The sequence below is a fragment of the Delphinapterus leucas genome, chromosome 4, assembly GCF_059928025.1.
Source record: "Delphinapterus leucas isolate spDelLeu-1000000601 "Yukka" chromosome 4, BTC_Dleu_Yukka2, whole genome shotgun sequence".
NCBI classification, from domain to species: Eukaryota; Metazoa; Chordata; class Mammalia; order Artiodactyla; family Monodontidae; genus Delphinapterus; species Delphinapterus leucas.
The window spans coordinates 83,018,228-83,039,487 of record NC_143132.1 but is presented as its reverse complement, the minus strand read 5'-3'; the positions used below and the strand labels follow the sequence as shown (position 1 = coordinate 83,039,487).

Below are 21,260 nucleotides of genomic sequence, written 5' to 3'. Positions count from 1 at the left end.
CTCTTTTCCCCTCTTTTTTAGCAAAGTTTTCTCCATTTATTTTAAAATCATTTTTTCCAGTTCGCCTACGGTATATTATGTTTCTGGCCCACAGCCAGATGGTCACATGTCAATGTAGGATCTGTCCCAACCTTTTGGTATCGGGGTTCAGGGTTATCTCCGTCTCCTGGCTGACTACCCCCAATATTTATCCTCCAATGTGATTTTCTGTCTGGGAGAGAGAGTGTTGTGCTTTTGGCTCCTGAGGGCACCACCCATTTGGCATAGAATCCTGAATAGGCAAGGAGCTCTGCTCGTGTTCTTCTAACACTTTCAGTTTCTCAGGAAGTCAGATCACGTTGACTTGAATGAGTTGCTTGCATAGCCTGGAAATGTTCGTCATTTCATCCAGCTTTGAGATGAGGCTTTTCGACACATGCATGGGACACAACACTGAAGAGGAGAGGAAGAACGATTTGGTGGCTGTGGAAGCGGGTGGAGGAGTTAGCTCTCTGCTTTACATTCTAGTGGTGACCTGGAGGGAGGGCAACTGGTGGTGGTTTTTACCAGTGACACTGAACAGGGAGCTGCCTCACAGACCAGTGAAGTAGACAGGGCAGCAATACCAATGAGGTTTGGCAGTTCAGTGCCAGTGCCTGGGACAATACAGCAGTCTGACTGCAGTCACTAATTTATCAGTGGGGGAAGAACAAAGTTGAGGAAATGGTGATGCTTACAAGGACTCCAGCATCGGAGCTGCGTCTTCAGCCTGGCATTTGAGGTCTCAGACAGTACATGGGACTCTGATTTCCCCTGGGAAGTTCAGGGTAACAATCCAGAAAGATCGTAAGTGTGTATTAAGTAGTTGTCTCTTTTTGTTTTTGCGGTACGCGGGCCTCTCACTGTTGTGGCCTCTCCCACTGCGGAGCACAGGCTCCGGATGCACAGGCTCAGCGGCCATGGCTCATGGGCCTAGCCGCTCCGCGGCATGTGGGATCTTCCTGGACCGGGGCACGAACCCGTGTCCCCTGCATCGGCAGGGGGACTCTCAACCACTGCGCCACCAGGGAAGCCCAGTAGTTGTCTCTTTTGATCTCCCTTTTTTGCCATGAGAGTTGGTCCTCCTGCTGGGATGCCTGGGGTATTTCCTTCCCCATCATTTTCAGGTCTTCACAGGAGGTGTTAGAAATAGTATTTAGGGAAATGGGTTGAAAATGAATGGCCTCTGTAGGGGGGAGGAAAAGGTATTTCTTTTGCTTTACTGTGGGGTGGGGGTGAGGGGAGAGGGAAGTAGGAGATGAAGTGGGAGTTGGGATGAATTTTTATAGAATCCTCTTCCGTGCAGTCAAATTTTTTTGTAGAGGTTGGAGAAGGGAGAACCTAATTACCGATAACAGTTTGCAGGGTAGCTAATAGTTTGAGGGGTAGTGTAGCAGACTGTCCTAGCTGCCGTGGGGTGGCAGAAGAAAGAGAACTGGTGTACAGTTGAATAGAGATAAGAGCATCCTCGTTGTAACAGGTTTTTGTCTTCTGTAAAGGGAAGAAGGGACTGAATCAGCCCGATAGAATGATTTGGGAATGGGTTAGATGCTCAGTAGAGGCAAGTTAGTTCCCACTGGAGAAGCCCATGGGTTATTTACGTTTGCCCTAGGGTAAGTCAAATGCCAGTACTGGATGCCTGGAACTTTCTGGCTACATACTTCTTGCAGTTTTGCCATCTTTGTCTCTCAGCTGACTGTCTGAAAACCCTTAATTCTTTGTCTCTGGTCCCTTTGGCATCTCTTGTACTGGGTGCTGGCTTTCATGTGCCATAAAATGTTTCATTTGATCATGAAATTTAACCTACTTTTAATATTTCAGTAAGTTAAAATTTCCACTTACTATTCTCTTGACTCCATGCTGGAATTTGTAGTGTGGATGAACTGATTTTTCTCCCATGCAGAAACTGACACCATCCGAGATTTGGACGGCACTTCTGAGCTTGGTGCATTTGTTGACTTTTTCTCCATGGCAACTGTTCTGTCCATGGGGTGGTAGGGGGAGACACCTGGAGATGCCTAAATTGGTCACCCCACCAAGAGCTTTGGTTTTCTACTCAGAACTCTTTAACTGTTGATGTGTACTCCCTAAGGACTTGGAAATTTTTTCCAATAAATAGAGTCACTGACTGATATACTGGACAGTGCACCACACTGGGGAATGTATGGGCTCCAGACTAAGTCATCCTAGGGTGTTTCTTTTCCTGTTCACAGGCTGTGAAACGATTGGGAACTTGCCGGGCTTCTCTGAGCCTGTTTCCTCATCCGTAAAGCAGAGATGATAATACCTACCTTATAGAGATGTGTGAGTGTTAAAAAAGATAATGTGCATAAGTTTCCTGACATACTGGCTTTCATTCTACTGTTTTGGAATGCCTTTAATGACCCTGGGGTTTTGTGGTAGTGTTTGGAACCCTAGGTTTCTGGCTCCTCTACCTACATGCTAACTTTTCCTGTCCTTTGGGGAGTTGAGGTGGGAGAGGAAAAAGCTTCCATTAGTTTTCCTACAGACACCTCTGGAGGTAGTGTTGACCTTGCAGTGGAGTGCTTGGGGCAATATAAACCTCTGCTTCCCAAGCACCATGGTGGCATTTATTCAGAAAGCCCCATAAGCCTGGGCTTCTTTTCTAGGGATCCCCTGGCAGAGTTTATGGTGTCACACAGGGTTGCTTTTTAGATACTATACACTTCTGGGAATTGGGAAATGAGCCTTCAACTTGCACTTGACTTGTGCTTGTCCCTCCTGCTGCGTGAGCTCTAGGAGACTGACTCAAGCCACTTCCTGCATTTCCCCCTGACCTCCACAGGAGGGAGGCAGGAACCCACGCCTGGTGAAGCTTCCTGCTGAGCTGCTGAAGTGCTGGCTGTTTGCTCAGCTGTCACATCCAGGTCTCATCTTGTCTGACTGACCCGTCTGCACAGCCTTACCTGGGGTGTAAGGCTCTTCCTGTTAGCTTTTTCTCAGGGAGGGGGCATCTGTTGCCCATGAGAAGAACATCTTCCCCTCGCTTTGCAGGTAGCTTTTGGGTCCTCTCCTTTATTCTGTCTTTATACAGTCTCAGTTTTGTCTACTGCTTAGGAGCTGCTTTTCTGAGAGACTTCTCATTCATTTCTCAAGAGTAAGGATCTCCTAAGAAAAGGAGATTAAGAATGATAATAAAGGGGGTAAAGAGACTAACCTTAGCTCTGAGCAGAAAACCAAAGCTTTTTTCTGTCATAAGCCCTACCTCTGTTCAGAAGCTAGGCCAGGCCAGGCCTTTGCAGAATTATCATATGAAAAAGAGTATACAGAGAAATAGTAAGTTATAAATTTGTGCAGAAAATAGACCAGAGATAACTAACTGCTCTGGTGAACATTATTAATAGTTTAAAAAAATAGCTTTTGTAGTTTTATGGCATGTAGTAAAAAAATTATACTTTTTCTGTCCTGCAGGTCTCCCTTCACCAGGGCTTTGGGTTTCAGGTGAAAGCAGAAAATCTGGTAAAGGCATACCTCGGAGATATTGCAGGTTCAGTTCCAGACCACCACAATAAAGTGAATTTCACAATAAAGCGAGTCACACAAATTTTTTGGTTTTTTTTTTTTGTTTCCCAGTTATGTTTACATGATACTATAGTCTATTAACTGTAATAGTATTATGTCTAAAAAAAAAAAAGCAATGTACATACCTTCATTCAAAAATACTTTATTGCTAAAAAATGCTAACCATCATCAGACAACACAGGGTTGCCACAAACCTTCAATTTGTAAAAAATGCAGTATCCGTAAAGCATAATAAAATGAAGCGCAATAAAATGAGGTATGCCTGTATAGCTGCAGTTGTCTCCCAGGGCCTCTCCTCCGAGTAAGGGGATTGTACTTGGGAGGCGATGCTGATGTCGGCAGTGCCTGAGTACCTTACTCTTCCTGAGACAGATTCCGGAAGTGAGAGTGGGCTGCAACTAGAAGACGACTGGTAGAGTTGGGTGTGATAGCAGAGGGGTCAGGAAGCATGGGTTGGAGCTGGACCGTGGGGATGGGCAAGGTGGGTGAAGGAGAGAAGAGTGTGTACTGTCCAGGAGGAGGATGGGCTGGGGAAGGAGACTCTCCAGGCTGGAGGTAGGGTGGCAGGGAGTCCATGTCTGAAGTTTCCGGAGGAATATCCGGGGCTCTTAGGGCCCTGGGTGTGGGTCCAGGAAAGAGTCCGTGAATTCCACTCAGGGGTCCATGTGTCCCGTTCAGGTGTCCAGGGATTTGGTCTAGGGACCTGGAGGTTTGGTTCAGCAGACCAGGAATCTTGGCTCTGGATCCCTGCAGCCTGTTCAGAAGTCCAGAGCCAGTAGTTCTGGCTGAGACACTGGAGTTTGTCTCCAACAATCCAGAAGTCCTGTTTGGGAGCTTGTTCAGTATGAGAAATGGAGAGGTGTTCCCCGGGATAGCTGTGGTAGGTGGGGCCCGCTTGGCACAGAGGGTGGGTCCCACTACAAGCAGCAGGAAACGCACCTTTCCTCGGAGCAGTCGTTGGAAGCTCAGGAAGATGGCACTGGGATCCTTGTGAGCTGTGGTCCTGCCCTGCGCAGAAAGCTGAGGGCAGAGGGTGGGCCTGAGGCCAGAGACCTGGGCCAGATATCATGCCTCCCTGTCTATGTGGGAAAGATATGGTACCAGAACCCAGGCTTTGTGGCTGGAGGGAGCACTCCTTAGCAGGTCAGCTCTTCCACCCTCAAGATTTCTAAAATTCCCCTTTCTTCCCTCAGGTCTTCTGAGGGGACCGAGTCAAAAAAGAAAGACAGCTTCTATAGTTCCCTTGACTGGGGACTTACCTGGGTTCCTAGGAGGCCCTGCAGGGCCCCAAGGAGGAGGCGGACCTGTCCAGAAAGCTGCACCAGTAGGGATGAGAGGCAAGTGGGTCCCAGTTGTCCCCGCGCTGCCATCACTGCCTCCAGCAGAAGGGTCGAGGCTCCCAGAACGTCCTGTGCCTTGGTCTGTTCCTGGGAAAGAGATGGAAGAGAGAAACCGACAGCTTCAAAGGGTATGCTAATAGCGGGTGGGGAGCCTGTAAGAGTAGCCAGCAGAATGAATCATAGGAGCTGAGAATTGGACAGGACCTAGGTCCCACCCAGTACAGGAATTCCTTCAGTCTCCCGACAATTGGTCATCAGCCTCTGCTTGAATAACGCCAGTGTCCAGTAACGCAGCCTGGTCTCACATGTAATTTCAGTGAGAAAAGCTCTTTTTTTTTTTTTTTTCTTACATTATGCTGAAATCTGCCCTATTATAGCTTTTACCTCTTGGTTCTAGTGCTGCAAATCTACTCTTTCTGCTACAAAACCAGGATCATATGATTTTAAAATAATTAATGTAGATATAAGACCATCATAAAGATTATAAAGATGAAGGAAAGGGGCTTGCTGATAAATGGCAGAGCTAGAGCTACAAGGGATCACTAGCAATTACATTTCCTCCCTGTCCCAATCCCCCAGAAGACCTGAGGGAAGCAAGGGAATTCTAGGGATGTTGAGGGTAGAGGAGCTGACCTTCTAAGCAGCGCTCCCTCCTGGTAGGTTTCCTGAGTGAGTCTCAGACTGAAGCACTTCATGCTCTACCACAAGACTGACACTCTTCTCCAAGCTAATCACACAAGCTTTATTATTTTTTTAAACCATTCCTTGCATAACATATTTTCTAACCTCTCACTGTTCAGGTTGCTTTCCTCCTTTTGGAAACATGCTAGTTTAATATGGTCCCTCTGAGTAAATTAGCATGTTTCTAAAAGAGGATGGCTAGTGCTCAGTGCAGTAGTTTAAGTGCAGTCCACTCAGAATAGAGTTTTTTAGGAATATTTCTACAATGTGGATGTTAAACATCTAAAGCCACCTATGATCCCTACCTTTTTAAGTAGCTACTTCAATAATGTTGTTACAATGCTAAGTTTGGGGTCAATCCAACCCTCCCAGGTCCTTTTCATAGTAAGTACTAGGGCTAGAAGTTTATATGAGGTATGTAGGGACACTGTGGCCTGAAAGCTGGAATAGGATTTTATTCAATTACTTTTCACATCTAGAATTTTATATACATCTCTGTTAAATTTCACCTTGTTTTTGACCTAGGCTTTTAGCAGTTTGAACCTTAATTCTGTTTTTTGTTATTTTAGCTGTGCATCCCAGTTTTGTGTCATCTGAGGATGACAGATCAGTCTTGCTTCTTCACACCGACTTAAGAAGGCTGAACAGAAATAGGTCAAAAGCATGGCCATGAGAGACTTCTATCCAGCTTTTCATGGTGGTCAACTTTGACTCTATTTTACGTAGTGGACCACAAGCCATCATCTTGTCCAGAGGATATCCCCATAGTAGAATGTATGTTGGGTTAGGGTGGCCAAGCTGAAGGTGAGATCTTTTTAGGGAGCTCAGGAATTTTGAAAAATCCATGGGAATCAGTAGGAAACACATGAAGACAGGATTCGGGAAACCAAGGGAAAGGATGGCTTTCTTACTGTCTGGGTTTTCCATTCTCCCAAGCTGAAGTCCACAGCAGGCAGCAGGACGGGTGTGGACAAAGGGTTAACGTCTGGGCACTGGCTCTGTTGAAAAAGATTGGTGGGGGGATGGTGGAGAGGGCACTGAAATAGAGGGGGTTATGGTGGCCCAATTACCAGGACAGGCTTCCATGAAATATAACCAGACTAGAGCTTTTAAGAGGGCGTTTGATTGTAAACCATAATCCTTGTAAAGGGGTGGTAATTAGGCGGGGAGTGGTCTTACTGAAGACAATATTAGAAGAGTAGTGATCGGAGGGAATGAGCGGAAGTGATAGGAGTCAGGGTGTCTCACCAGTTAGGTGGATAGTGGGGAGAGTGCTTGGGGATTCTCACCAGTCTGCTGTGAAGGACATGGGAGTCACGAAGCAGTTTATTTAGGAGTCGGGGGTCACAGGCAGGAGGAGCCGGGCTGGACAGAGTTAGTCTTGCAGTTAGGAGAGGCATGACCACGAGGAGCAATTCTTAGATGAGGAGAGGTGAGGTTGAAAGGGGTGGATAAGGAAGAAATCATTGTTGGGTGGTGGTCCAGGAATTCCCACTTAGGACCCAGACCTGAAATCCACGGAATCTGCCTCTCAGAGGCCTTATTCCTGGGAGATTGAGGTCCCCCCTGCCCCCGCACCACAGCACATCTCCTTTCTCTTTCCCCTCTACCAAGTTCTGATTTGGCCCTAGGCCTCTCAAGGGTTTTCTTACCAGTCATCTCCATTCTGGCCAGGCTGTCTGGTTGGAGTGGCTCCCTGTATGGGGCCTCTCCCCTGAATCCGTCCTGGGGCCATGGAGGCGGCTTGGGCTCTTGCACTTCTGGGCAGAGTGGGGTGGGGCACAGGTGGGGCACAGGTGGGCCAAGGAGGAGGGTCTAGAATCTATCCTGCAAGTGACAGGAATAATGAACATTATTGAGTTTCAAGGAAAACACTCTGCCTGGCTGGTGGAACAGATGCTGGGAGGGTGTGAGATGCTGACCAGCCTAAAACTGCTAAAGCTCCGACTGCTCCCACATCATCTTGTGAAGGTAGCGTATGGCATCTCCCCTTTGTCAGGGCTCCTCAGGACGTCTGAGGTGGCTCTGGTGCCCCTGCCCCCTGCCGAGAGCTGCAGGACAGGATATATACACACACATCTAATTGGCCTCAAAGTCTGAGCAACCCTGTTCGGTTGGAGAAAATCTGGGACGGGGATAGAGAAGGGAAGTATTGTGGCACAAGTCTGGAGAAGAGATTGGAAATGGGATACAGGGCCAGGACAAGGAGCTAGCAAACATGTACAATGTGCTCAGGGGTAGCTTGGGGAGTGGGGTTGAGGAGGGAAATTGGGCAAAAATGAAACTTAACTACTAAAGGTCGGTGATTAAAAGCTTGAGAAGGTGGTGTAGGAGAAATTAACCTCTCATTCTTTTTCTATTTACCCCAACATACAAAGCCTCTTGGAGTTTTTCTTTGCATTCTAAGTTCTGAAATACTGGGTTATCCAAGGTGAAGAGATGGGCTAACAGTCCTGGAACTTCCTTCCTGAAGCAAGTTGCCCAGGAATGAGCACAGGCTGGGTGAGATGATGCACACCTTGCAGGGCTTACCTTGCCTTAGACACCCACCATATCTGTCTCCTAGCCTGCACCTTCCTCCCTGCCCCCTCTGCAGACCCCTTCCGGTTCCTTTGCAGGACCCCACACATGGCTTCCTCCTTCTTTCACAAGTTGTGCAAAGAGGCCTGCACCTGATTCAATATTGGGATTTCCTGTAGGTCTGTCAACATGCATGAGCCCTCCTCCCATTACCCTCTCCTTGTGCCCTGGCTTGCCTGGCCCAGCTTCCCCAGCCCCAGGATTCAGAACCTCGTGAGCTAACTAGGAATGACTGGGTAAGAATGGGGATTGGGGCTGCGTCCAGCTTGGTGCTATGTTCCCTAAGTCCAAAAAAACACCTCCTTTCTTATTTTCTCCCTGGGACCATGTCCCCTTTCCTTAGGGCCAGCCGCGACTGTGCTGTATTCCACCAAGTCTGTGATCAGTCCCTCAGAACCCAGCACCCCACCCCCTACCCCTGCTCTGTCCTGCTCCTCCCATTCTGGGAAGGCTACACTCTTCTCGACAAAGGTCAGTGCCTGCAGGTTCCAGTTTGCCTGCCCCTCCCCCAGCAGAGAGCCCAATTCCTCTTTCCTGTCCTTCCGACCCTCACTTAACTCCAAACCTTGCTTGCCACTCACCGGATGGAGAAGGGCTCCAGGACCCAGGTGCGGAGCAGGCGGCACTCTGGGGAGCAGATGGGTAGGAAAACAGGTGGCGTTGGGGCATAGCCCCTCCAGGGCAGTGGGGTCACACGCCTGCCCAGGCCACTTCTGCCCAATCAGAGAGCAGGGAGCCACTAGACACTGGCAATGGCCCCCGGAAGTGACGCCTTCTCCTCCCACCCGCGCAGGACCTGGAGCCCCTGCCTGGACCATGGTTCACTAGCGGAGCCCCAGATCCTCCACCCACGCACACCACACAGAGGATTTGAACAGGGGGATCTGTCTTTCCCTAGGAGATGGGAAATCTGGGACCTGGTTGGGGGAGAAGATGGGAGGGAAACAGGTTTTTTCCAGGAGGATTCTGGCAGGACACTTTTGTCCCTGAGGAAGAGGCACGGAGGTCTGGCTTTAGAATGGTGGGTCTCTCAATTCCTGGCTGTCCAAATTTCTTTTCCCTGGACACCACACCTGCTGCTAAAATCTACTAGGACTCTTGCTTTCCTGCTTTTCTCGCCAATAACCCTCTGGGGGTCATGTCTTATGCCCCCTTTGCAAATGGGAATGTGGGTGTCGCCTGTATTACAGAAGACCCTGTCAGGGGTCAGTGTTACCAGGAAGCAGTTTGGACAGTTTGAGAGGCCTTCAAGCTGAGAGGGTGCCTGTGCTGGATTAAGCTGTGCTCAGGTACCACTCTGTTGGGGCCCAGTGGCTCCGATGGCTAAGCCCACTTATCTCTGTGCCAGTGCCCTCTTTGCCTGCCTGGTCTTTCTCCCTCTTCCATCTCCTACCACTCCACATGTGACAAGAGGAATAACCAGGCCCATGTGTCCCTGTCTTAGGAAAGACAGCTGCTGAACCTCCCCCGCAAATACCTCCCGCTGGCCCCCCTCTTCCTTTGGCCCTGGCTCTAGTTCCTTTGCTTTCCCCTCAGTCCCACTCTCCCCACAGTCCGTCCTCAGGGGCCTCCTGGCCTGACCTTGTTCCCATCACCCCCTCCCCCCCAGTTCTTCCTCAGGCTGTGTCCTGCTCCTCCTCCCCAGGATGGGGCTGTCTGCTAAAGAGTATGGCCTAGATCCCAGAATTCTCCAGTTCAGCCAGACGAGATGCCTCCCAAGATTAGGAAGGAGGGTGCCGGGATGGTTGGGAGGATGGTGGGAGAGTGGGGGTGGGAGGGGGCAGGGAGCCCGTCATGACCAGGAAACCAAGACAAAAGAGGTTGTGGGTAGGGTGGAGAGGCACAGGGTCCCCAGGGTGAAGGAAGAGGGTGGGAAAGTGCGTCAGGCTGGGGATGATGATGGTTGGATGGGCCTGAGCGCAGGTAACAGTAGGGAGAGAAACACTGTCACCAGACAGAAAGGGGATACTGTCTATTTCTGGCCAAGTTCCTATCCTGGGGAACAGTAGAATGAGGAGAGAGCTCAGAGAAGAGGTAGGACACAGGTTAGGCAGTGAGAGTGGTGTGGGGTTTGAGAGGTGCTGTGGGCCCAGCGTCAGGCGAAGATGAGTTGACGGGCCTTTTCTGCACGTAGTCATCCTTAAAGACAATTCTTCATCCTTCCTGCAGGAACCCAGTCCTAGCCCAGTGGCTGGCCCAGGCCTCGGGCAGTCTCTGCCCCTCCCTGGTCTGGGGTTCCCATCCTGGGCCGGACACGCACCTCCTGGTCCAGCTTGGAGGGGGGGGGCTCCAGACCCGCCTCTCCTCCCGTCTTTGCGCCCCCTGGTCCCTCCCCTCCCCTCCCTCCCCTCCCCCTCCCCACCCCCTTCTCCTACAGCCCCTCCCTCCTCCCCTGCCCGGTTCCAGCCCCTCCCTCCCCTCCCCCATTCGCGATCCGGGCCGCTGCTGCTGGGCCGGACCCCCCGGGCTCAGCCCGGCCCCTCGCCGAGCCGCCGCCGCCGCCCCGTTTGCTGAGGAGGAGGCCCCCGGCCGGGGCGCCGGGCGCGGGGCATAAAACGGGCCAGAGCCGTCGCCCGGGGCACTAGAGCCGCGTACGGCCCGGGTCAGCGGCCGCCAGCCCGCCCGCGCTCCTCCCGGCCGCTCCTCCCGCCCCACCCGGCCCGGCGCCGACTCCGCGGCCGCCCGACGAGCCCCTAGCCGCACAGCTCGGGCCCTGGCCCCGGCCCCCTCCCGCCGTACCGCCCCCGGCCCGGCCCTCCTCCCACCTCCCTCCTCCTTCTCCAGCTCCCTCCTCCCTCCCGCCTCCCCAGCTGTCCCGTTCGCGTCATGCCGAGCCTCCCGGCCCCGCCGGCCCCGCTGCTGCTCCTCGGGCTGCTGCTGCTCTGCTCCCGGCCGGCCCGCGGCGCCGGCCCCGAGCACCCAGCGCTGCCCATCCGGCCCGAGAAGGAGCCGCTGCCCATTCGGGGAGCAGCAGGTAGGTGGACGCCCTGGGGGAGGCGCGGGCGGGGAGTCCTGCTCGGGGCAAGTCTGCGCCCGCCCGGAGGGGGCGCCGGGTGCAGGTGGCTCGGTGCGGCGGGCGGCCCGGAGGGGTGGGCGGGGGCCGCGAGGCGCGTCGCGCCGGGGGACCCGGGGCCCGGCCGGCAGCGCCCGGGGCGGGTACACGGTAGGAGCGGGACAGCTGCCGCCAGCCAAGTCCGTCCCCGTAGGCTGCTCCTTCGGCGGGAAGGTCTATGCCTTGGACGAGACGTGGCACCCGGACCTGGGGGAGCCCTTCGGGGTGATGCGCTGCGTGTTGTGTGCCTGCGAGGCGGTGAGTGGACCCAATGGCCGTGGCCGGGGCCCTCGCGGGTCGGGGACCGCTGGGGTCTTGGGACGCCGGAGGGACTCGCAGTTGCTGAAGAAAGAGAAGTCAGTCTGCAGATACTTGGGATATTTTTCTGACGGAGGAAGCTGGGAGGAAGAGCCCCCTTCAAGTCTCAGGTGTTGCCTATTATTGATCACCCACTGTGTGTCAGGCTCTTTGCCAACTCCATTTCGTCTGTCTCTCGCTTAACTCCTAGTACAACCATGCTAGATAGATACTATCCTTACTCCCATTTTTCAGATAGGGACCCTACGGCCCATCGAGGTTAAGTAACTTGTCTAGAGTTATGCAGCTTGTATGTAGCAGAGCAGTCTCACCCCGTGGGAGGACCTTGCCCTGGTCCCGTGCCTCCTCTCGGCTCGCCTTTGAGTCTCACCAACAGCGTATTGCCCTCATTCGGTTTTCCCGTCTTCTCTGCGAGCAGCCTCAGTGGGGTCGCCGCGCAAGGGGCGCGGGCAGGGTCAGCTGCAAGAACATCAAACCCGAGTGCCCAACCCTGGCCTGCGGGCAGCCGCGCCAGCTGCCCGGACACTGCTGCCAGACCTGCCCCCAGGGTAAGGCCCGCTCCGCGGTGAGAGGAGGGCAGCAGGGCCGCGATGCTTGGTCCTGGGCCACGCGGATGGAGCGAATGGAGCGGCCAACTGGCCCTCCTCGTGCCCAGCTGAAACCCGCATCCCCCACCCCCGGTTCAGAGCGCAGCGGTCCGGAAAAGCAGCCAACGGGCCTGGCCTTCGAGTATCCGCGGGACCCAGAGCACCGAAGCTACAGCGACCGCGGGGAGCCCGGAGCTGAGGATCGGGGGCGTGGAGATGGCCACACGGGTAGGCAGGGGCTGCGCAAGTGAGGACCGGGGTCATGGTTGGGGCCGGGCTGCAGCAGCGGGTGGCGGTACTAGGGATATCTTCCTTCCCTCACAGACTTCGTGGCGCTGCTGACAGGGCCAAGGTCGCAAGCGGTGGCACGGGCCCGAGTGTCACTGCTGCGCTCTAGTCTGCGGTTCTCCATCTCCTACCGGCGGTGAGAAAGGGGAAGGAGGGAGGAGGGGTCAGCTGGGGGCCAGGGAGGGAGAATTGGGGAGGCTGGAGGGGCTGCTTCTGGCTCAGGCTCGGAGTCTGTGCTCAGGGGACTCTCATTACCAGGCTGGACCGCCCTACCCGAATCCGCTTCTCAGACTCCACTGGCAGCATCCTGTTTGAACACCCTGCAGCCCCTACCCAAGATGGCCTGGTGAGATGATGCCGTTTATGAGTGCTTATCCAGTCTGGGCGCTGTGCTGAGAGCATGTTCTGCATTACCTGCTTGGGTCCTCACAACAGCCCAGTGGGAGAAAGGCACTGACATTATGATGCCCATTTTACAGATGAGGGAACTGAGGCTCAGTAGCAGAATGTGACTTGCTCAAGGTCACACAGCTAGTAAGTGGTGGAGCCAGGATTTGGACCCTGGCATCTGGCTCCAGGGCCCCTTCTCAAACTTCCTAGGAGGGCCTGGGGGCAGCTTCCCATATTCCTTCCTCACCAGACATGGGCCTCTCAGCAGGCCTGTCCTGCATTCTGAGTAGAGTCTTCTTATCTCTCTGTTCCAGGTCTGTGGGGTGTGGCGAGCAGTGCCTCGGTTGTCTCTGCGGCTCCTTAGGGCAGAACAGCTGCATGTGGCACTCGTGACACCCAGTCACCCTTCAGGGGAGGTCTGGGGGCCTCTCATCCGGCATCGGGCCCTGGCCGCAGGTGAGGGGAGCAAACAGCCCCTGGACGTGAAGTTTGGAGTCTTCTCTACCCCCAGGAATGGAGTGGGCTGAGGAGGGGACTTTCTGGTGGGCTCTTATGGTCCTTTCTCCCCCAGAGACCTTCAGTGCCATCCTGACCCTGGAAGGCCCCCCACAGCAGGGCATAGGGGGCATTGCCCTCCTCACGCTCAGTGACACAGAGGACTCCTTGCATTTTTTGCTGCTCTTCCGTGGGCTGCTGGAAGCCAGGAGTGGGGGTAAGTGGAATGGGGGCAGCACATAGGAGGAGGGTAGGGAGATCACCTATGTTTCAGAGGTATCCACATGTGTGGCTGTTGCAGGACCAGCCCAGGTTCCCTTGCGGCTCCAGATTCTACACCAGGGGAAGCTACTGCGAGAGCTCCAGGCCAATGCCTCGGCCCAGGTGAGCAAGGATCTGGCTCTTACTGCCACCGGTTCTGGCCTCTTGCTGTGCCCACCATACCCTGCTCTGCCCCCAGGAGCCGGGCTTTGCTGAAGTGCTGCCCAACCTGACAGCCCAGGAGATGGACTGGCTGGTGCTGGGGGAGCTGCAGATGGCCCTGGAGAGGGCAAGTGGGTCAGGGCTGCGCATCAGTGGACACATTGCTGCCAGGCAGAGCTGTGATGGTGAGGCAGGGCGAAGCCTGGCACCCCGGGCACACACAACTGAGAGGCACAGAGAAGTGCCAGAGGAGGGGCTGGGGGGGTATAGGAGGGATCCTGGGGGCTGGGGATGTGAATGGCCATGCAGCAAGCCTGCCTCCACCTGTCTTGCCCCTCTGCAGTTCTGCAAAGTGTCCTTTGTGGGGCCGATGCCCTGATCCCCGTTCAGACAGGTGCAGCCGGCTCGGCCAGCCTTACACTGCTAGGAAATGGCTCCCTGATCTACCAAGTAAGAGCTGGGGGATGGAGGAGGTGGGAGGGCAGCAGAGCAGGGCGGGGCTTTGGCCTGCAATGGTTCAGGGCCCAGGCCTTCTCTGCTACTCCAGTTTGCCCTCCCTGACCCTGCCCTCCAGGTACAGGTGGTAGGTACAGGCAGCGAGGTGGTGGCCATGACGCTGGAGACCAAGCCTCAGCGGAGGAACCAGCACACTGTCCTGTGCCACATGGCTGGACTCCAGCCGGGAGGATACACGGTGAGTGCTTCAGGCAGGGCAGAGCCGCAGGTCCCAGGCACCAGAGCTGACAGTGCCGGGGGCTGTGGGAAGCCATGTTGGATGAGCAGGGATGTTCCGCATCATTCACTCACTCACAGGCTCTCTCACTGATGCACTGATTCACTGGACACATTTTTTAGTGAGTCTCAGGCTAAAGACTGCAGTACAAAGAAAATCAGATGTGGCCCCTCTCTTCAGGAAGCTCATGTCAAGTGGAAGGAGTTATACAGGGAGACCAGTGCAGCAGATCACGTAATAGCAAACGTGATCGCAGTGGCTGCCATTTATTGAGCCTTTCTACGTGTCACAAACTGTACTGGTTGTCTTGCTTCTGTTATTTTTGGCCCTCACAGTACTCATTTATAGATGGCGAAGTGAAGGATCAGAGAGATTAAATAACTCCTCAAGATGGTTGCATAGGTAGGAAGTGGCAGGGAAGGGACTTGAACCTGGGCCCGCCAGGTTCTTATCCAGTGTTACTGGTGTGAGGAAGTGTGTATGGGTTTAGTGGGGGCACAAAACATGGAAAGGGTTCAGAATCTTGGGCTTGTGTGAAAGCTGAGGAGGGGTTCATCTGGGACCCGGCGGGCTACAGCTGGGGCTCACCCTTCCCTGCCCCCCAGGCTGTGGGTGTCTGCCCTGGGCTGGGTGCCCGGGGGGCTCATATGCTGCTGCAGAATGAGCTGTTCCTGAACGTGGGCACCAAGGACTTCCCAGATGGAGAGCTGCGGGGGCACGTGGCTGCCCTGCCCTACAGTGGGCACAGCGCCCGCCATGATAGTGAGTGCTCCAGGGGTCTGCCTGCCCTTTGGTGTCCTCTAACCTGTGACTCAAGCATGTGAGGGATGGTGCCAGAGGGCCAGAGCCTGGCGTGGTGTCTTTCTCTGTGCCTGAGCTCCAGTTGGCATCTGGAGAAGGTGGGGATGTGTAGGGTGGCCCTGCCGGGAGACCCTCCCTGTTACCACACACAGTGCAGGGCTCTCACTTGCTGCTGCCCCAGCCCTGGGCCTGTGGACAGTGCCTGGCAGCTCGTGGAGTCCGTGTTGGGGGAGACGGGGAATGCCGGGATTGAGTCGCTGCTCTAGGCCACCTTCTCATCTGTCACCTCTCCTCTGTCTGGATCCAGCACTACCTGTGCCCCTGGCAGGAGCCCTGGTGTTGCCCCCCGTGCAGAGCCAGGCAGCAGGGCATGCCTGGCTCTCCCTGGATACCCACTGTCACCTGCACTATGAAGTGCTGCTGGCTGGGCTTGGTGGCTCAGAACAGGGCACCATCACTGCCCACCTCCTCGGGCCTCCTGGGATGCCAGGGCCCCGGCGGCTGCTGAAGGGATTCTATGGCCCAGAGGTGAGGACGTGATGGTGGGAGGCAGTTTGGAAAAGATCTACTTTCTCGCATGAAAGGCTGTGTGGGCCTTTGGCAGGAGAAGCAGAGAGCAGGCAGCCTCAGGAGTCAGACAGACCCGGGTATGAATCTGACTCAGCCTTTTATTATCCATCCTCTCTCCTGCATCCTACTCTGGTGGGATCTCTTGGATAGTATGTAATATCCTGAACCTCCAGAGGGGTATGTGGGATGGACCAAGCCCCCGACGTGGGGTGGGTTGCCATGGAATCGGGGCTAGAGAGACCTGGCTTCTGAGCTCTACACCATCGCCGCTGGGCTTTGCTATCCTGGAGGCCTTACTTAATCTCCCTGGGCCTCAGTGTCCTTACCCGCGAATTGGGAGTGGTAGGCTCAGCCCTAGAGTGCCTTGTTCCCGCCCCTGATTCTGTCTACTCACAGGCCCAGGGCGTGGTCAAGGATCTGGAGCCTGAGCTGCTGCGGCACCTGGCACAGGGCTCTGCCTCCTTGCTGATCACCACCAAGGGTAGCCCCCAAGGGGAGCTGCGAGGGCAGGTAGGCAGGCAGTGCGGGCCGGTGGGGATGGTCCAGTGTTGGGCTATCACTGTGTGCCTTAGTCAGTCCCTTGCTTTCTCTGAACCCCGGGGCTGGTGGAATCACACACACTCCCTCCTCACTGGTCGGGAGGCTGAAGCCAGACGAGGTACTTAGTGAGGCTAGTAGCTGACCATCTGTCCTTGGCAGCTGGGATGATTGCCGTGGATAATAGCATCCTCCTGGGGCTGAGGGGCGCTCAGGGTGTCTTGGGCTGACTGGCCGCTGCTGGTGGAGACGCAAGGGGGAGCCCGGGCGCTGCCTCAACCTGCCTCTCCTCTCAGGTGCACATCGCCAACCAGTGCGAGGCGGGCGGCCTGCGCCTGGCGGCAGCAGGGGCCGAAGAAATACGGGTGCCCGGGGCTCTGGATGCAGTGGTGGCCGAGGTGGCCGCGCTGCCCGCTGTGCTAGGCCCAGATGCCCCAGCGCCAGCCAAACCTGGTGGCCCCGGGCGGCTCCGAGACCCCAACACCTGCTTCTTCGAGGGGCAGCAGCGCCCCCATGGGGCTCGCTGGGCTCCTAACTATGACCCGCTCTGCTCGCTCTGCACCTGCCAGGTAGGAGGCCCTGGAAGAGCACACTGGGGCCTGGGTTCTGGGTCAGGATCGCAGTCAACCCCCAACCTCTCCCCGTAGAGACGCACGGTGATCTGTGACCCCATGGTGTGCCCGCCAACCAGCTGCCCAAGCCCGGTGCAGGCGCCGGATCAGTGCTGCCCTGTGTGCCCGGGTGAGTGCCCTGCAGGAGCGGAGAGGGTAATGGAGGGTCCACCGTGTGGGCGTGAGGCCTCTGCGGAGGGAAGGAGGGGGCCACCGTCTGCTTTCACTACTTTGGATCCACAGAGAAGCAAGATGTCGGCGACCTGCCGGGGCTGCCGAAGAACAGGGACCCTGGAGAGGGTGAGCAGAAGTGGGCGTGGAGGGGTAGGGAATCCAGAGGAGCTGTTGGGTGGGACGCGGGGGGGTGGTGGGAGGGGGAGAGTGTTTATGGGGGTGGAGGGAGGCTGAGGGGCACAGGTTACAAGTGACACCTGATAGACTTCATCAGATTCACTGGCCCACAAGTGGGCCCTGTGGTTAGACTACTGTGGGGTTGGCCTGAGGCTCAGTCCTGGGTTGTGGGCCCAGCCAATGAACTCAGTGCTAATGGCAGCTGGGCACTGTCCCCCACCAGGCTGCTATTTTGATGGCGACCGGAGCTGGCGGGCAGCGGGCACCCGGTGGCACCCTGTCGTGCCCCCATTTGGCTTAATTAAGTGTGCTGTCTGCACCTGCAAGGTATGGCCACCCAGTCTTCTGTGGTGCTGGAACCCAGCGGGTCTGCAGAGCTGGGGAGGGGGCTGGTAGGAGAGGAAAGCCCAGTCTTGGTGAGGAGGGCTCAAGGATCAAAATAACATGAGAAGAGCTCCCTGGGCTCTGAGAGCTGGCTTCCTATAAAGGAAAAGGGCACGGACTGATTTGGGTGTGAACTCTGGCTCTGCCAGCTGACTAGCTCCATGTAACCCTGGGCACTTTCTGTGCGTCCCTGAGTCTCACTTTCCTCTCCCATAAGCAGATGTGGTAGCACCTACCTTGCAGGGCCACAATGAGGATTTGAGTTCAGGTACATAAAAAGCCCCAGCCCAGGGCCTCTGAGTAAAAGGCCAGGGATGTATTACTTTGGAGGTATGGGAAAGGAGAGGGAGGAAGCAGGAGGCTTACGTGCTCCTCCTTTTTCCTGATACCCCTCACTCAATGGATCCCTACAGGGGGGCACTGGAGAGGTGCACTGTGAGAAGGTGCAGTGTCCCCGGCTGGCCTGTGCCCAGCCTGTCCGTGCCAACCCCACTGACTGCTGCAAACAGTGTCCAGGTGAGGGGGGTGGGCACTGAGGCTTCTTGGGGCAGATAAGGCTTTTTGTCCTTGTCCTGGGTCGGGGCGGGGGGATGCATGGTGAGGGGATGCCTAGTGAGGGTGGATGGAAGGGATGTCTCAGCTAAATCAGTATTTACCCAGCATTGCTCTGTGCCTAGCCTGGAGCCAGGGATCTACACGCGCTGGAAAGAATGTGCATGTGTTAGTGGGCTGTGATGGGATCCAGTTCCTGTCCCATCCATCTACCCATCCACCCATCCATCCACCCATCCACCCATCCACCCATCCATCCACCCATCCACCCATCCACCCATCCACCCATCCACCCTTCCACCCATCCATCCATCCATCCATCCATCCATCCATCCATCCACCCATCCACCCATCCACCCACCCAGCCACCCAGCCACCCAGCCACCCAGCCACCCACCCATCCACCCACCCAGCCTCCCACCCACCCATCCACCCATCCATCCACCCACCCATCCACCCACCCACCCACCCATCCACCCATCCACCCATCCACCCATCCATCCACCCATCCACCCATCCACCCATCCACCCATCCACCCATCCATCCTTCCATCCATCCATCCATCCATCCATCCATCCATCCATCCATCCATCCACCCATCCACCCACCCAGCCACCCAGCCACCCAGCCACCCAGCCACCCACCCATCCACCCATCCAGCCTCCCACCCACCCATCCACCCATCCATCCACCCACCCACCCACCCACCCACCCATCCACCCACCCACCCACCCATCCACCCATCCACCCATCCACCCTTCCATCCATCCATCCATCCATCCATCCATCCATCCTTCCATCCATCCATCCAAATTTATCACCTACTAAGTGCCAGAAACTGCTGGTGACAAATAAAACCTGGGTGGCCCTCACAGGGCTCACATCTACTGACCTCTCCCTCCTTCCCTCCTTCTCTCCCTGCCAACAGTGGGGTCAGGGGCCCACCCCCAACTGGGGGACCCCATGCAGGCTGATGGGCCCCGGGGCTGCCGTTTTGCAGGGCAGTGGTTCCCGGAGAGCCAGAGCTGGCACCCTTCGGTGCCCCCCTTTGGGGAGATGAGCTGTATCACCTGCAGATGTGGGGTAAGTGAGGGCTTGTGTGAGGCGGGCATTGGGGGCCTGGCCTGGGGGAGGGGAACTTCCCAGGGAGGGCAGGCTCCTGGGGGTGGGCTTCCCCCAAGAGGCTGAAGGCCGCTGTGCCCCAGCACCTCAGGGACCCTCAGGATCTGGTCTGTCCTGCACCAGGCAGGGGTGCCCCACTGTGAGCGGGATGACTGTTCACTGCCACTGTCCTGCGGCCCAGGGAAGGAGAGCCGCTGCTGTTCCCACTGCACAGCCCGGCGGCGGTGTAAGTGAGGGGCCTGGGGCAGCAGCTCCGGGCTGCCTGTGGGACGCCTGGGGAGGGAAGGGAGCCCCTGCCGTGTGGCGGGAATAGCGCCCACTGCTGCACAAGTGCCACCCCGTCCCCCCCGCCACAGCAAACTTGTGGACTTGTTCGTGATTACCTTTTCTTCAGGAATGAGATTTCTGACGCCCAGAGGAATCAGGCAGCTAGACTAAAGTCATGCAGCTGGTGTGTGCTGGCGTGCTGAAAAAATTCTGATCTTTCTGGGACCAGAACAGAGGAGCTCTGCTGTGCCCTCCCTGCCACCCCACTCACTCACTCCTCTTCTAAAGCTCACTCCCTCTGTCTCCAGCAGTTGCAGACACCAGGACAGTTCCAGAGCTGGAGAAAGAAGCTGAAGGCTCCTAGGGAGCAGCCAGAAGGCCGCGTGACCAAGAGGATGGGGCCTGGGCTGGGGGAGGAGGGGCGCCGGGGACCCCGCATTCTCCTGCGGGAAACCCAGTGCCTTCGGCCCCTCTTTTCTGCCTCTTCTCCCTCCCCCACTACCTCTGGGAACCACAACTCCACAAGGGGGAGGGGTAGCCAGGGCCGACCAATGCCATGTCCACTCCAACTTCGGCCTTGTCGCCCTCTCGCCTCTGCCTTGGAAGCCCACCCCCTTTCCTTCTGTACATAATGTCACTGGCTTGTTGGGATTTTTAATTTATCCTCACTCAGCACCAAGGGTCCCCCCCACTTCACTCCTGCTGCCCCTGAGCTGAGCAGAGTCATTATTGGAGATTTTTGTATTTATTAAAACGTTTTTTTCCAGTCTTTGGGCTAGTGGTTGTTTCTTTGTGACCAGGGGCCTGAGTGAGCCCCAGTGGAGAAGGGTCTGAGGGTAGGCAGGGAGAGAGAGGGCCACCGGCTCCTGGGGCTTCCCTCTGACCCTCAGGGAGCGGGAAGAGACCCGGGGAAGGGGACAGGATGGCACAGCAGTGGGCTGGCATGCCCGGATTCCGCAGAGGGGCTTGGGCCGTCTTTGAGATGGAATAGGCAACCTGAAGCAGGATTTGGACACTCGTTTCCAGTGACCTGCCCAGGCTGGCATTTCTGCCGAGCATTATAGTGTCTCAGAACTGTTGCTGGTAGGATTTAAAATTTGATCTGTTACCCTGGGGTCAGTCAGGCCTTCTGCTCTGCAGAGAGTTTGACTGGGCTTCCGAGCTTCTCCGGCAGAAAGAGACGGAAGGTAAAACAGGGGCTCTGGTCAGAGGAGAAATGGGGGTGGTTCTGATACACCTGGGTTTTGAAGAGAAAACTCCCTCACGTACAGCCCTCCACTTTGCCACTTTTTACTTGAAAGTCACCTTTCAGCATTCTCCAGTGACTTCCCTTGGCCATCTCTCATGTGCCACATCGGATTTTGGGTATGTCACACGATGAACAGCCACTCGGAGCTATCGCATGGTGGCGCTGCTGGCAGCTGCCAGTTCACTTTGGGCCAAGTCAGTGTCCATGCGGGTATTTGAGTAATTTATGACTACAGACTGCAGAAGATGCCTCCTCGGGGCTGAGGGAGAAACGGGGGCTGGAGAGAGGCAGCCCAGGCGCTTACTGGGAGTGGGGAGTCCAGGGTCCGCCACTCTAAAACGCACATCAGCTTCTCAACTTGTGGGAA

At 55.8% G+C, this 21,260-nt stretch overlaps 2 protein-coding genes across 2 annotated transcripts; one reads left to right on the top strand and one right to left on the bottom strand.

Moving 5' to 3' along the window:
• Positions 1-355: 355 nt before the first annotated feature.
• THPO (thrombopoietin) lies at positions 356-7,262 on the bottom strand. Its single transcript, XM_089910757.1, has 5 exons — positions 7,235-7,262; positions 6,872-6,999; positions 6,494-6,580; positions 4,821-4,988; positions 356-4,581 (listed from the first exon to the last, which is right to left on the bottom strand). Exons 1-5 carry the CDS (start codon positions 7,245-7,247, stop codon positions 3,916-3,918), a joined length of 1,062 nt encoding a protein of 353 aa, XP_089766883.1. The 5' UTR covers positions 7,248-7,262; the 3' UTR covers positions 356-3,915.
• On the top strand, positions 4,936-20,104 carry CHRD (chordin). The gene is made up of 24 exons (XM_089910753.1): positions 4,936-8,633; positions 10,973-11,136; positions 11,369-11,472; positions 11,951-12,080; positions 12,219-12,347; positions 12,444-12,543; positions 12,666-12,753; positions 13,112-13,253; positions 13,369-13,509; positions 13,594-13,676; positions 13,753-13,900; positions 14,059-14,165; positions 14,290-14,409; positions 15,054-15,210; positions 15,557-15,777; positions 16,216-16,329; positions 16,653-16,925; positions 17,004-17,097; positions 17,211-17,267; positions 17,542-17,645; positions 18,116-18,218; positions 19,184-19,338; positions 19,501-19,603; positions 19,953-20,104. The coding sequence occupies exons 2-24, from the start codon at positions 10,989-10,991 to the stop codon at positions 20,006-20,008; spliced, it is 2,877 nt and encodes a 958-aa protein (XP_089766879.1). The 5' UTR covers positions 4,936-8,633; positions 10,973-10,988; the 3' UTR covers positions 20,009-20,104.
• The last annotated feature ends 1,156 nt before the right edge of the window (positions 20,105-21,260 follow it).